Source organism: Geotrypetes seraphini, chromosome 2 (assembly GCF_902459505.1).
Source record: "Geotrypetes seraphini chromosome 2, aGeoSer1.1, whole genome shotgun sequence".
In the NCBI taxonomy this organism is placed as follows: Eukaryota; Metazoa; Chordata; class Amphibia; order Gymnophiona; family Dermophiidae; genus Geotrypetes; species Geotrypetes seraphini.
The window spans coordinates 48763846-48776858 of NC_047085.1; the positions used below are offsets into that span (position 1 = coordinate 48763846).

A 13013-nucleotide genomic window follows, 5' to 3' on the forward strand; every position below is an offset into this window, starting at 1 on the left:
AAATGTCAAATGGGCAGGAGACCCTGACAAGCGAGTTAACAGAACACAAATGGAAACCAGAGCCTGGGACCAACATGATTTGAATATTAAAATGACCAGACAACTAAAGGTAAAAAAAAATAAATTATTTTCTATTTTGTGATTACAGTATGTCAGATTTGAAATGTGTATCCTGCCAGGGCTGGTGTTATACAGCAAGCGTGAGCTAGATCCTAACAGAAAGAGGAAAAATCTTTTTTGTTTACACAACAGCACCGGCATGGTACTGGAGAGGCTGAAGAGGCTACAAAATAAACCTTCCTGGATGTTTGGAAAAAAACGCCTTATTGGGTGGGAAAAGTAAATTGAATCGAAAAATCAACTCAATAAGCCGAATCGAATCAAATAATGTTTCCCTGAATTGGGCAGCACTAGTCACAACATGTAGAGACTTGTTGCAACATGCTTGGTACTTTTTTTTTTTTTCATATTCAGGTAGATAAATTATTGAACATCCCTCATGCATTTTATTTTATGCCAGTCTTATCACATAAATCACATAATATGTTGGGTGCAACATATTAAAACTATTTAACTAATATTAAAACTGCAAAACATTTTTCTGTCGTCTTGTGTACTGAAAATATGTCTCTACCTGGGATAAAACTGGTATACCGCATTTATTGACTGCTATATGCTGTGCTACCTGGTTTGTTATGGCCTTAGGACATACGAGACTTAGCTGATTTTGAAACAAATCATATTTTAACTTATACTGTACTTTTCATCTCAACAATTAAACTGGTAGATAACAATATCCTTTGTCTATACAAAACTATAGCTCATATTTTGCCATAGACTTACTCCCTCTTCTGTTAAACTGCGTTAGCAGTTTGTAGCGCAGAGAGCCGCACTGAATAGCCCATGCTGCTCCCGACGGGCCATTCAGCATGGCTCACCGTGCTAAAAACTGCTATTGCAGTTTCATAGAAGAGGGAGTTAGTGTCTTTTAAAAATAAGCCCTTCAATTATAGAATAATGTCGAGTGCTCGGCTAGCTCATATGCATGTAAGTATTAATTTGCCCACACAAGCGCTAGTATTTTATAAATGTAATTTCCCAACGGCACTTAAATTTAGGTGCACTTATTATAGTATGAGGAGGAGTATGCTGATTGGAGCACACTAAGAGCAGGGTTGGCTTCACCGTTAGGTAGACCAGGAGGTTGCCAAGGCAGCTGCTTTGAAGGGGGGGGGAAGGAAGAGCAGCTCAGTCAAAGCACAGCAATAGGTCCTGACAAACATCACTGGCAGTGATGGTGGGAAATTTTCAAATAGCCCAGTTACTCTGGTGAATATTTTTTTGGAACTGTGTCCTTTTTCTGAAGGTAATTTTAATTAAAACCAGTTTTTATTAACAGAAAAGAGAACAGTCACAAATACTTCCAAAGGTAATTTTATAACATGGTATCTAAGCTACACCTGTTTTATGAAGATTAGCTGCAGCAGCGCTGTAAGATTGCCCCTGCTCTAAGGCACAAACAACTTTCTTATAACAGCAGGATCTGGATAGGCCCTGCTGTCCACCTATATACGGTTCATAGACAGTGGAGCGCAAGACGTCAGCATACTGACAATCCAGCGCCGACAATTCGGCAGAAGACAGAAGCGCACGGGGGGAAAAATATTTTTTAAAGAGCTCCGACGGGGGGTTTGGGGTGGCAACCCCCCACTTTATTGGTTAGTGTTCGCGCTGCTGTTGGAGGGGGGCTCGGGGGTTGGAAACCTCCATTATAGCAAAAATGGAACTTTTTCTGATTTTTTTTGGGTAAAGTTCCGTTTTCTCTATAATGTGGGGGGTTTCACCCCCCCCCCCACACCCTCCCACCAACGGCAGCGTGAACACTAACCAATAAAGTGGGGGGGGGGGTTGCCACCCCAAACCCCCAGTCGGAGCTCTTTAAAAATTATTTTTTCCCCCGCGCGCTTCTGTCTTCCGCCGAATTGTCGGCGCTGGATTGTCAGCGCGCTGACGTCTGGCGCGCGATTATCCCGTCACCCTATAATATTCACACACACACACGCCATTACCATCATAACCTATCCCAACCTACTTTTACCACAAACACACTACAGTCTTTAATGATAGTAAAAATTAGCCAAAGCTCAGTTTATTAATCCATAACACATAAACATCGTAATTTCAATTAACATCATAACCAAAAGAGCTCCTCCAGAGCTACCAAATACATAGTTTCAGTGCCCTTGACCCCACCACCACAGCAAGAGTCCGAGGGGTAGCATGTCCCTCATGCCCCTTTTATCTGGGTCACCTGACCCACCAGGCACGGCTCCCCGCCGGCCCACTGCTCAGCACCTGATGAGCCCCATGACCCAATAGCTCGGGAGATCCGCATCCCCGAACTACCATCCACTGCCTAAAACAGCGGGCGGGCGGGTAGGAAAAAGGACCTTGGAAGACCCCGGAAGGAGCCGAGTCCTCCAGGTACCAGCCTTAAAAAACTTCGCCCCCCCCCTTGCACTTCCCTCCTCCCCACCAATTAGTTTAAAATCTGCCTACCTGAAGGGCCCACCACTCAATCCACGCCTGACACTTCTGCACCCCCCCACCCCCTAACAACCCTGGCCGATGAGCGACACAAGGGCCCTACCAGCCCCGTGTTACATTCCACCCATTTTTTTTTTTTATTTTTTTGTTTTTTTCTTTTAACATTTTTACTTTTTATTTAATTGTTTTATCCCTATTAAACTGTTATGTAATTCGCTTAGAATTTATTAGGCGAACCATTAAATCTAAATAAACTTGAAACTTGAAACTTGATGGGGGTCTTGGGCTTCCATTTTTATTTTACCTGTTTTTTCATAAAAGAGGCACATAATAATAATAATAATAATAACTTTATTCTTGTATCCCGCAATACCATGGAAGTTCAATGCGGTTAACAATAGAAGAGACTGTACATTTACAGCGATGATACATATTACAGTGTTATTACATTTACAAAGATGTTACATAAATAGCAGTAATAAAAAGGCATATACTAAAGAAGAGACTGTACGTATACAGCGATGTTCCATGTTAAAGCGGTGGTACATTTACAGTGATGTTAAATATGAGGCTATGAAAAGGCAGGGTAATTAGATAAAACAGAGCTTGAGAAAGAGAGGCCATAGTGGCTTGGGAGGGGGGCGTAGTCAGAGGGAATGGAGGCATGTACTGTCTAAACTGCATCCCCAGAAACACTTTTATTTATGTATTTGGATTTAGGTGATGCTTTTTCAGTAATAGCTTGAAGTGAGTTACATTCAGATACATTAGGTTCACTCGTATCAGACAAAATAATAGGGACGGTGTGCTTATAAAGTTAGACTTTTATAAATGCTTGCTCTGCTATCCAAAATGTAAAATTACCCCCATTATGTAAGCATTTGTACTTTTAAAAAGTATAATATTTAAAAGTATGATGTCCCAATTATTCATTTTTGCAGTATCACTCTGGGAGGGGAGGGGGTGGCCATGATTATTGTGTTTTAATTATCAACATCTCAGGGGATAAGGGAGATCCAAAGGCCTAAAAGTTACTCAGGCGAGGCTGAAGCTTTGCGTCTTACAAGCGTTTCACTGGCTGATTATTATTAGCATGACATTTCACCTTTTTCTACATCCTGAAAGTAATGAAGACACCACTAACAAAAACTAATAGGTTCTCCTTTTTTTTTGTTGTTGTTGTGATTCGTGTGTTGCTGGGTTTGAGTCCTGTTCAAATTTTCTTCTGCTTTGAAGTTTATTTGGGGGTTTAATTAATGCAGTAGTGGGTTTTATTTCACTCTGACTGGAAATAATCTTGATTCATTCTCAGTGACCTTTCCTTGTGCAAATTAGCTATGCACGCTTCTTTAAGAAAATGGGTCTTTGGAAGATGTCTCTTCCTGATGAGGGGGTATATCATTGAAAATGTTCATGTACCCAAATGTCTGGAGGGTAAGGATATAAAAATAGATTTAGGTGGGCCAAGGCGATAAAAAGCCTTCTGTGCCTATTGGCTGTGATTATATTAGACAGTGCGAGCTGGAGTATCACATTGCTTCAAGCTCCTCACAGAGTGGCACGTTCTCCAAGGAAATGGGGGCTCCTCAAACTTGTCTGTGATATGTCAGTGGTTTGAAAGCAGACTAGGGAGGGGGGACCATTGATATCGGTCACTGTTTTGTAGGCTTGCCAGGGCTGCTATTGGTTATTAACAGACCCGTGGTAAATGATATTAAAGGAGAGTGCTAGAATCTGAGGGGAACCTGAAGCCCTTACTTTGTGCCATTTTTTTATTTTGTTTTTGAACTTCTCACATTATTTGCTGTGCTCTTCAAGATTTTTTTTGTTTTGATTAAGCCCAGTCCGGTGTCTCAGAGGTAGTGCTGCATGTTGCTGTGTGGAAGAGATCAGTTTAATTCTTCAGTGCTGGACGATTCTGGACCCTCCGGCATATGGGCATTGGCGGAACCAATTGCATCAGTTGGTCATTTGGGAGGCGCAAGATGCCAGAGGGTCTAGGAAACGAAAGATGTTGTTTTTGAATATATGGGAGACTTATCTGCAAGTCTTATATCCTAAGGGTCGCAGTGCGGTTTTAAGATGGGTGTCCTAATTTGTTAGTTAGTTGGGTTGGGAGAGTAATGGTGAGTACTGGTGGGGCGGGGTGGAGAGTATCATTGGGGGGAGGAGGGGGGTTGAGGAGGAGAAATGGGATGTATTGAATGTTCTGGCAATTAGTCAAAGATTGGGTAAGTGGCTCAGGTGGGGGGAAGGGTGGGTGTGACATTTTTGGGGTTCATAAGAATACAGGGCTTTGGAGTGCCTTTCCTCCCTCATTAATCTCACTTGCCCTATGTAGAGAAGGAAGGGGAGGGAGTTTGGTTGATGTTACTCTTTTATTGTATATGCTTGTTCTATTATTATATATGATGCATTATTATTTGTACTGTGCACCTTTGGGCTGCGCTGGTGTTGTATTTGCTGTGTTTGCATCAATAAAAATTGTTTGAACCTAAACTATTGGAGACAAAAATGATAAAGGAGATAGAACACCTCCCTTGCAAAGAAAAGCTAAACAGATTAGAACTCTTCGGCTTGGAAAAAAGATGAAGGAGAGGGATATGAGAGTGTGTGGTGCAGTGGTTAGAGCTACAGCCTTGGCACCGTGAGGTTGTGGGTTTGAATCCTGCACTGCTCCTTGTGACAATTAATCCCCACTGCCCCAGGTACATTAGTGAGAGTGGGAGTACCTGAATAATTTGTAATCTGCATAGAATTGTAGGATATGCGGAATATAAATTATTTTAAATATATATATATATATATCTGATAGAACAGTTAAATAGGGAACAGTTTAACCTTTCCAAACACACTCCCCGCTCCTGTCCAAGCTTCACTGGCTTCCGATAATCGCCAGGGTCCACTTTAAATGCGCCTGTCTAGCTTTCAAAATCCTACACGGTATCCTCCCTCCCTTTATCCCTCTTTCTTGGAATTCTTCAAACCCTAATACCACCAGACCCCCCCACACAAATTAAAACTATCCTTCCCCTCGCTAAAAATCATTTCCCATACAGGAAAACTAGGGACCCCTTCAAAATCACTGAGCTCTGGAACAACCTTACCTCCAATCTTCGGAAATTGAGCTCTCTCCAAGTTTTCCGCAAACACCTGAAAACCTCAAAAATGTAAGCCTCTCTCCAACTTTGGTATCCCAAGTCCTCAAAAAACTCTTCATATCTGGCATCCCAAGTCCTCTAAATATTCTTCATACTTCAACCTCTAACCCTTTATTGTAGTTCCTTCCTATTTCATTTCCTGTAAACCGTGCCGAGCTCTACAAACGTGGAGAAGATGCGGTATACAAACCTAAGGATTAGATTAGATTAGAAACAAGAGGACACATCATGAAACCACATACTACATTTCAGACTAAGCATATATTTCTTGCTGAGAGGTGTCTCAGTGGTAAGTGGTTTATGGGGTTCATAGACAACGGCGCGAAAGACAAAAGCGCACGCCGACAATTGAGCGCAGCGCGCGCCACCGCGCCGCTCTAAATTACAGTTTTTAGGGGCTTCGACGGGGGGTTTTGTTGGGGAACCCCCCCAGTTTACTTAATAGACATGGCGCCGGCGTTATGAGGGGTTTGGGGGGTTGTAACCCTCCACATTTTACTGTAAACTGAACTTTTTCCCTAAAAACAAGGAAAAAGTAAAGTTTTCAGTAAAATGTGGGGGGTTACAACCCCCCACACACCCCACAACGCGGCGCAATGTCTATTAAGTAAAGTGGGAGGGTTCCCCCCCCACACACCCCCGTCGAAGCGCTAAAAACAGTCATTTAGAGCGGTGCGGCAGTGCACGCTGTGCTCAATTGTCTGGGCGCGCTTTTGACCTGACACCGGTTTATGGATGTGTTTGGACTCTCCACTGTCTTCTAAGATGAAGCGCTATTGCTCTTAATTCTTCTCTGCCTTTCCTCAGTTAGCTTTTGCAACCGAAATTTGATGTTGGTAGTTAAGCAGTGGAATTGTTAAATAGTTCTAAATATGTAAGTCTTGAAGGCATTGGTCTTTTTTTCTAACATCGCCTCCCTCTGTGTGCTTTGTATTAAATTCTTGGGCTTCCCCTCCCCTTATACGTTTTCAACAAAGAAAAAAAAAAAGAGTGAGAAACAGACTCTCAGTGTTATGCTTGGCATTCGGGTTTGCACCTGATCGAAAGTGCAGAAGTCTTTCAGTGATGCAGAGAAGTCCACACTCACGTGCTTTTTCTTCTCTCCCACAGGTATGATTATCGTGAAATGCTGCACAACGCCACTTTCTGTCTGGTTCCTCGTGGCCGCAGGCTGGGATCCTTCAGGTTTCTGGAGGCACTGCAAGTAAGAGTTTATTAGTCGCTTAATATATCGCCTAACGAGGGGGCATACAGTTTACAGACTTAACTGCAGAACTAGAGAGCAAAGTGTGGGGGGAGGGGTGTCAGGTCAAAAGCGCGCCGGGACAAAGGCGCGAGCAGACAATTGAGCGCAGTGTGGAGGCGCGCGTCGAAGAAAATTACTGTTTTTAGGGTTCCGACGGGGGGGCGGCGTTGTGGGGGGTTTGGGAGGTTGTAACCCCCCGAATTTTACTGAAAACTTCACTTTTTCCCTGTTTTTAGGGAAAAAGTTAAGTTTACAGTAAAATGTGGGGAGTTACAACCCCCTAAACCCCCCACAACGCCGGCGCGATTTGTATTAAGTAAACTGGAGGTGCTCCCCAACAAAAACCCCCGTCGGAGCCCCTAAAAACAGTAATTTTCTTCAGCGCGCGCCTCCGTCTTGCGCTCAGTTGTCGGCGCGCGCCTTTGTCTTCCGCGTTGTTGTCTATGAACTTTTGCCAAATCATTTAAAAGCTACAGCTGCTTTGACCTGTGGGAGCGTGTTTCAAATTTTATCAGGGACATCCACCTGGAAAAAAAAAAGAGTTGGGGATCCCTGGTGACTAGGAATCCGCTCTGCATCTGATGAAAGTTCCTGCTTGGAGAATCGAGCACAGAATTATTATGACACCCGACTTCCTTGGACTCGTTGGAAGGGGTAGAAGAAAATGTGACCTCCAGCTGCTGTTGGTGCTCCTTCGCTGCTCATATTCTGCCTCCTTAAAGGACTGGAAATAACATAGGGTTGTTGGTTCTCACACTGAATTTATAACCCGTTGGGATTTGGAAGGGAATATTTAAAAGCAGATAATTCAGTGCATTAGCATTTATCAACGTAATTTATACTAGATGAGAATGCTCTACCCGAGTGTAACCTGCTTTTTAATGTATTTTTAAAATGTAAATTGTTTGATGCCAGGCTTGGTGAAAGGGTCCATTGCTTTGCTTTAACAGAGGAAATTTGAATCAATTCAAAGCCTGATATAAGATAACCAGTGGACCTAGTGAGTATTACTGCTTGGATATATTAGTTAGATGTCTAAATACGCAATTGTTAATCTCATAGAGCCTCATCCTTTTTAATTTTTTACTCCTTGTGGAATTCTGTGCAAAGAATTTGAAAATTCGGCTAAGTTTATTCATAGTATTTTGTGTAGAATTCCTTCCTGCCTTTTCCTTTTCTCAGGCTCCGGCCTCCTCAGTTCCCTCTCTCGCTGCAACTGTAGTTCTGTCTCCCTCTAAATCTCCACGTGACCCATAATTCTGTCTGCCCCTAATTCTCATGTGCAATACCCCAGTCTTTCGAATGTTCTCCTCACCCCTTTACCCTGCCCCGAACCCTCCCACTCCCCTAGGCCATGAGAACATAAGAATAGCCTTACTGGGTCAGACCAATGGTTCATCAAGCCCATTAGCCCGTTCTCACGGTGGCCAATCCAGGTCACTAGTACCTGGCCAAAACTCAAGGAGTAGCAACATTCCATCCGATCCAGGGCAAGCAGAGGCTTCCTCCATGTCTTTCCACCAGGAATTTGTCCAAACCTTTCTTAAAACCAGCTACATTATCCGCTTTTACCACAACCTCTGGCAACATGGAACATTCACCCCTTTTGTCTGCCCCCCAACTCCCCCACCCTGCACATATTTTGCCCCTTTTGTCTGCCTCCAGTTCCCCATTGCACACTCACTTATTCTCTTTTAAGACCAGCGGCGGCAGCTCTGCTCCTTTCTCTTCCCCTTCACGGTTAAGCTCGCATGGCAAGAAGAAGGAGGTTGACATAAACAGCGGAGTCTACGTCAGCACAAGAGGAGAAAGTGACCCGCTGTGCTGCCGTCACTTCCTCCTTTTCTTGCCGTACAAGCTTAGCTCTGGAGGGGTGGAGAGGAATAAAGCCACTTCTGCCTGTGACTTCACTGAATTCTGCAAAGCGTGTGCAGAATTTTGTGGGGACGGGGAATTCTGTACTGCACAATTAAGCTGATTTCCACCAGGAGTAATCTATCTTTGCTAATGTTAGATGTGAAATGGCAATTTTATGGTTGTAAGCTTTTTGCTCAATAGAAAGGGGATAAAGAGGGGCTAATATTCAAATGCACTCTTATGGGGCTTGAACTGATACATTTTCGACGTATAGATTGGTATACATCCAAAATGATCTATCCAGATAGGGCATAGGGCCTTTTAAACATCTAACTATGGGCTCCTTTTACTAAGGTGCGCTAGCGTTTTTAGGGCACGTAGGAAATTACCGCGCGCTATGCTTCTAGAACTAACGGCAGCTCAATGCTGACGTTAAGGTCTAGCATGCACGGCAATGTAGCACGCGCTACTCCGTGCGTTAAAGCCCTAACGCAGCTTAGTAAAAGGAGCCCTATGTTTAAAAGAAGATATTCAGTGGTTAAAAGTATCAAATAAACGGTCAAGTGGGCCGCATATTAGCAGGTATAACTTGAAATGTCCCATTTGATCGCTTCTACTTATATGTGGATATTCAGCAGTGCCACTGAATAGATGTACTGTAATTTGAAACTCCCAGGGTGACTGAGTATTGTTCTCAGAATGAATAAGTTGATGCGAGAGTGTGTATGGACACATAATGTGCTACAAATCCTTTTTCTTCAGGCTGCGTGTGTCCCAGTTATGTTGAGTAATGGATGGGAGCTTCCCTTCTCTGAAGTCATAGACTGGAATTTAGCTGCCATCATCGGGGATGAGAGGTTGTTACTGCAGGTAAGAAGTAACGATTGTATGCTACCACAGATCTCCATAGTGCGTAAAGGATGCAAGCCATGTAAGCAACCTTACGTGGAGTAATCTAGTGGTTAGAGCACCTGACTTTGACAACCTGGGGTGCCTGATTCAAATTCCACTGCTGCTGCTTGTGTTCTTGGGCCAGTCACTTAACCCTCGATTGCCTCAAGTACAAAAATTAGATTGTGAGACCCTCCAGGGAGAGGGAAATATCTACTGTACCTGAATGCAATTCACTTTAAACTATTATTTGTCAGCATAGCTATTGCTAGCAATCAGCATTTTTGATTGCCCTAACCAATGTCAGCAAAGGCCTATGGGAAATTATATCAATCTGACTCTGGAATGTGGATGCAGATAGACCCTGAGTGCTCATGCACAGAATTCACATACAGAAAGCATCCAGGCAGACTGTTTCAAACAGCCCTAATTAAATCATGCTTAAAAGGTAACAAACCAACTTGCAGCTAAGAGGGGCTAAGAAGATGTGTTAAAGTCTGATGCTTAGGAAGGACAGCTTAGGATATACAATGGATCCAGGTGCACAGTCATTGTCAGAGGCATACTGGAAATTACATTTGACTTCAGTCTATTTTTCTCCTGTCTAGCACAGTTTACTAAGGATGGGGATGCTTAACTTCTATTGAAGTTCAATAGATTCTAAATTTAGAATAAGTTTCCAAGCTATAAAAGGCTCATTTTGCATCACCCCCCCCCAACCCTCTCTGGCCTATCTCTGGAACCCGAAGCTTAGACCATCACCCCCATCCTCTTCTCTCTCTCTCTCTGCCTCTCCCTGGAACTTCACACTTCTCTCTAGACTCTGTAAGGCAGGGAAACTGCTTTGCTCTCTCCTTAATTGTAATGCTTATGAATATTGCTTTTCTGTAAGCCTATTTCTATAATATATTCTTTATGCAATCACCTCTGGCTGTGCTTCTCATTTGAGTCTACTTCCTAGTGAATCTTCTGTGAAGGTATTGAACTCGGGACCTGGCATTTGTAAGGGCGCCTCACATAACCCCACCTTACATTGTGGGGGTCAATCCTTACACTATTGAAAAAGGTGTGAGCAAAACCCAAATAAATAATAAACCCTGTCCTGAGCTGAGCTACAGAAAAGGGTGTGGTGAGGTACTGTGAAAAAAATGTCCTCTCACCTTAAGCCTGCAGCTCTTGCTCGGTTTGTGTTTTTGTTTTTTTTTTCCTTTATGTACCGTAGTTTGACGTATTTTGACGCTTCTTGCTGTTTCTGCTAAAAATTAATCTCTATTTGTTTTCTGAGAGAGCCCTACTGTATGTGCTAGGAGGTGAGAGATTGATATGCATCGATAGGGAGGACCTTGAGATGACAGTGTTTGAGGATCTGAAGGCAACCAAACAGTTTGACAAGGTGGTGGCCTGGCCAGATGGATGCTAGGCTGTATAGAGAGGTGTAACCAGTAGAAAAAGAGAGGTGTTGATGCCTCTGTACAAGTCGTGAGGCCCCACTTTGAGTATTGTTTTCAGTTTTGGAAGCCATATCTTGCTAAAGATGTTTAAGACTTGAAGCAGTCCAGAGGAAGATGACAAAAATGGTATGGACTTGTGCCAAAAGACGTACGAGAAGAGACTGGAAGACTTGAATATGTTAGACCTAGAGGAGAGGAGGAACAGGGGAGATATGATACAGATGTTTAAATAGGTATTAATGTAGAAACAAATCTTTTCCAGAGAAGTGAAAACTAGAGGACATGAATTGAGGTTGCAGGGTGGTAGACTTAGGAGTAATTAATGTATATTAGAATTCAATGAAACAAAAATAATTTTTCCTTTTAAAAGATGTATTATGTAAATATATGTGAAAAAAGAATAAATTAAATATCAACTACCGTAAAATATTATATTGTGAGTGCTCAGTTTAAAACACCATCTAAACACAGCAGAAGTGTCATATTGTGATGTTAGACCAAGACATCATCGCACCCACCTGCCTGCCTTGAACATTGATATAGTTAATGTGAACCTGTTAAGCAAGCTCATAAGGCCACGTATTGTATAGAAGTTACACTTAGCTTTGATGGAAATGTTCCGTGATCGACTTCCGGTAGGGGGTGAGAGAGTCTTTATTTAGTAAAGTCTCTGCTGCTGGTTAGTTTCCAAGTGCTCTCAATCCAAATGTGTTCCAAAAAAATGATGTACAAGTAAAAATCCCTTAAACACAAAAATCCACTGCTTCCTCAAAAATCCACTGCTTCCTGCTGTGAAGAACTAAGGCTGGTACCGAGCAGACTTGTACGGTCTGTGTCCTATATATGGCAGTTTGATTTAGAATGGGCTGGAGAGGGCTTCAATGGAAACTCCAGTACCGTATTTTCACGCATATAACGCGCGCGTTATACACGATTTTACAAACTGAGTATAACCATGCGCGTTATATTCGTGAGCGCATTGTACAAATTTTTTTTTACATAGTTCCACCCCCCCCCCCCGACGTCCGATTCACCCTGCAGGACCGCTCGCACCCCCACCCCGAAGGACCGCTCGCACTCGCACCCCTACCCCGAAGGACCGCTCGCACCCCCACAGCCTCCCCCCCCCCCCATCATGGAGAAACTGCCTACCGTTGTCCTGCTGCTTCCTCTGCCGGCGGTCCCGCCCCTTCTCTGAGCCCTACAACTGCGCTGCTTCCTCTTCCGGCGGTCCCGCCCTTTCTCTGACGTCAGAGAAAGGGCGGGACCGCCGGAAGAGGAAGCAGCGCAAACGCCGGGCTCAGAGAAGGGGCAGGACTGCCGGCAGAGGAAGCAGCAAGACAACGGTAGGCAGCTTCTCCATGATGGGGGGGGAGGAGGCTGTGGGGGTGCGCGCGGTCCTTCGGGGTGGGGGTGCGAGTGGTCCTGCGGGGGGGTGAATCGGACGTCGGGGGGGGCATCAGGCTTTCGGGGTGGGGACAGGACTTCAAGGGGGAGAGGAGAGTTGGGGCGGGTGAAAGGAGAGTCGGGGCGGCGAGAGAAGAGTCGGGGCGGGCGAAAGGAGAGTCGGGGTGGCCAGAGGAGAGTCGGGGCGGGCGAAAGGAGAGTCGGGGCGGGCGAAAGGAGAGTCGGGGCGGCGAGAGAAGAGTTGGGGCGGGCGAAAGGAGAGTCGGGGCGGCCAGAGGAGAGTCGGGGCAGGCGAAAGGAGAGTCGGGCGGCGACGGGAGAGTCGGGGCGGCATGCACGGTATACGGGTGTGCGCGCTATATAAAAATTTATTTACATAAATTACAGTTTCCAGCGCGCTATACCCGTGTGCGCGTTTTACACGGGTGCGCGGTATATGAGTGAAAATACGGT

General features: G+C 44.3%; 1 protein-coding gene across 1 annotated transcript in view; it reads left to right on the forward strand.

The window, feature by feature from the left end:
* Window positions 1–13013, forward strand: part of EXT1 (exostosin glycosyltransferase 1) — a 550327-nt gene that overhangs the window by 446848 nt on the left and 90466 nt on the right. Inside the window, exons 2-3 of the mRNA XM_033933047.1 lie at window positions 6819–6912; window positions 9574–9681. Coding sequence (XP_033788938.1) covers window positions 6819–6912; window positions 9574–9681 — 202 coding nt within the window. The remainder of the gene's footprint in view (window positions 1–6818; window positions 6913–9573; window positions 9682–13013) is intronic.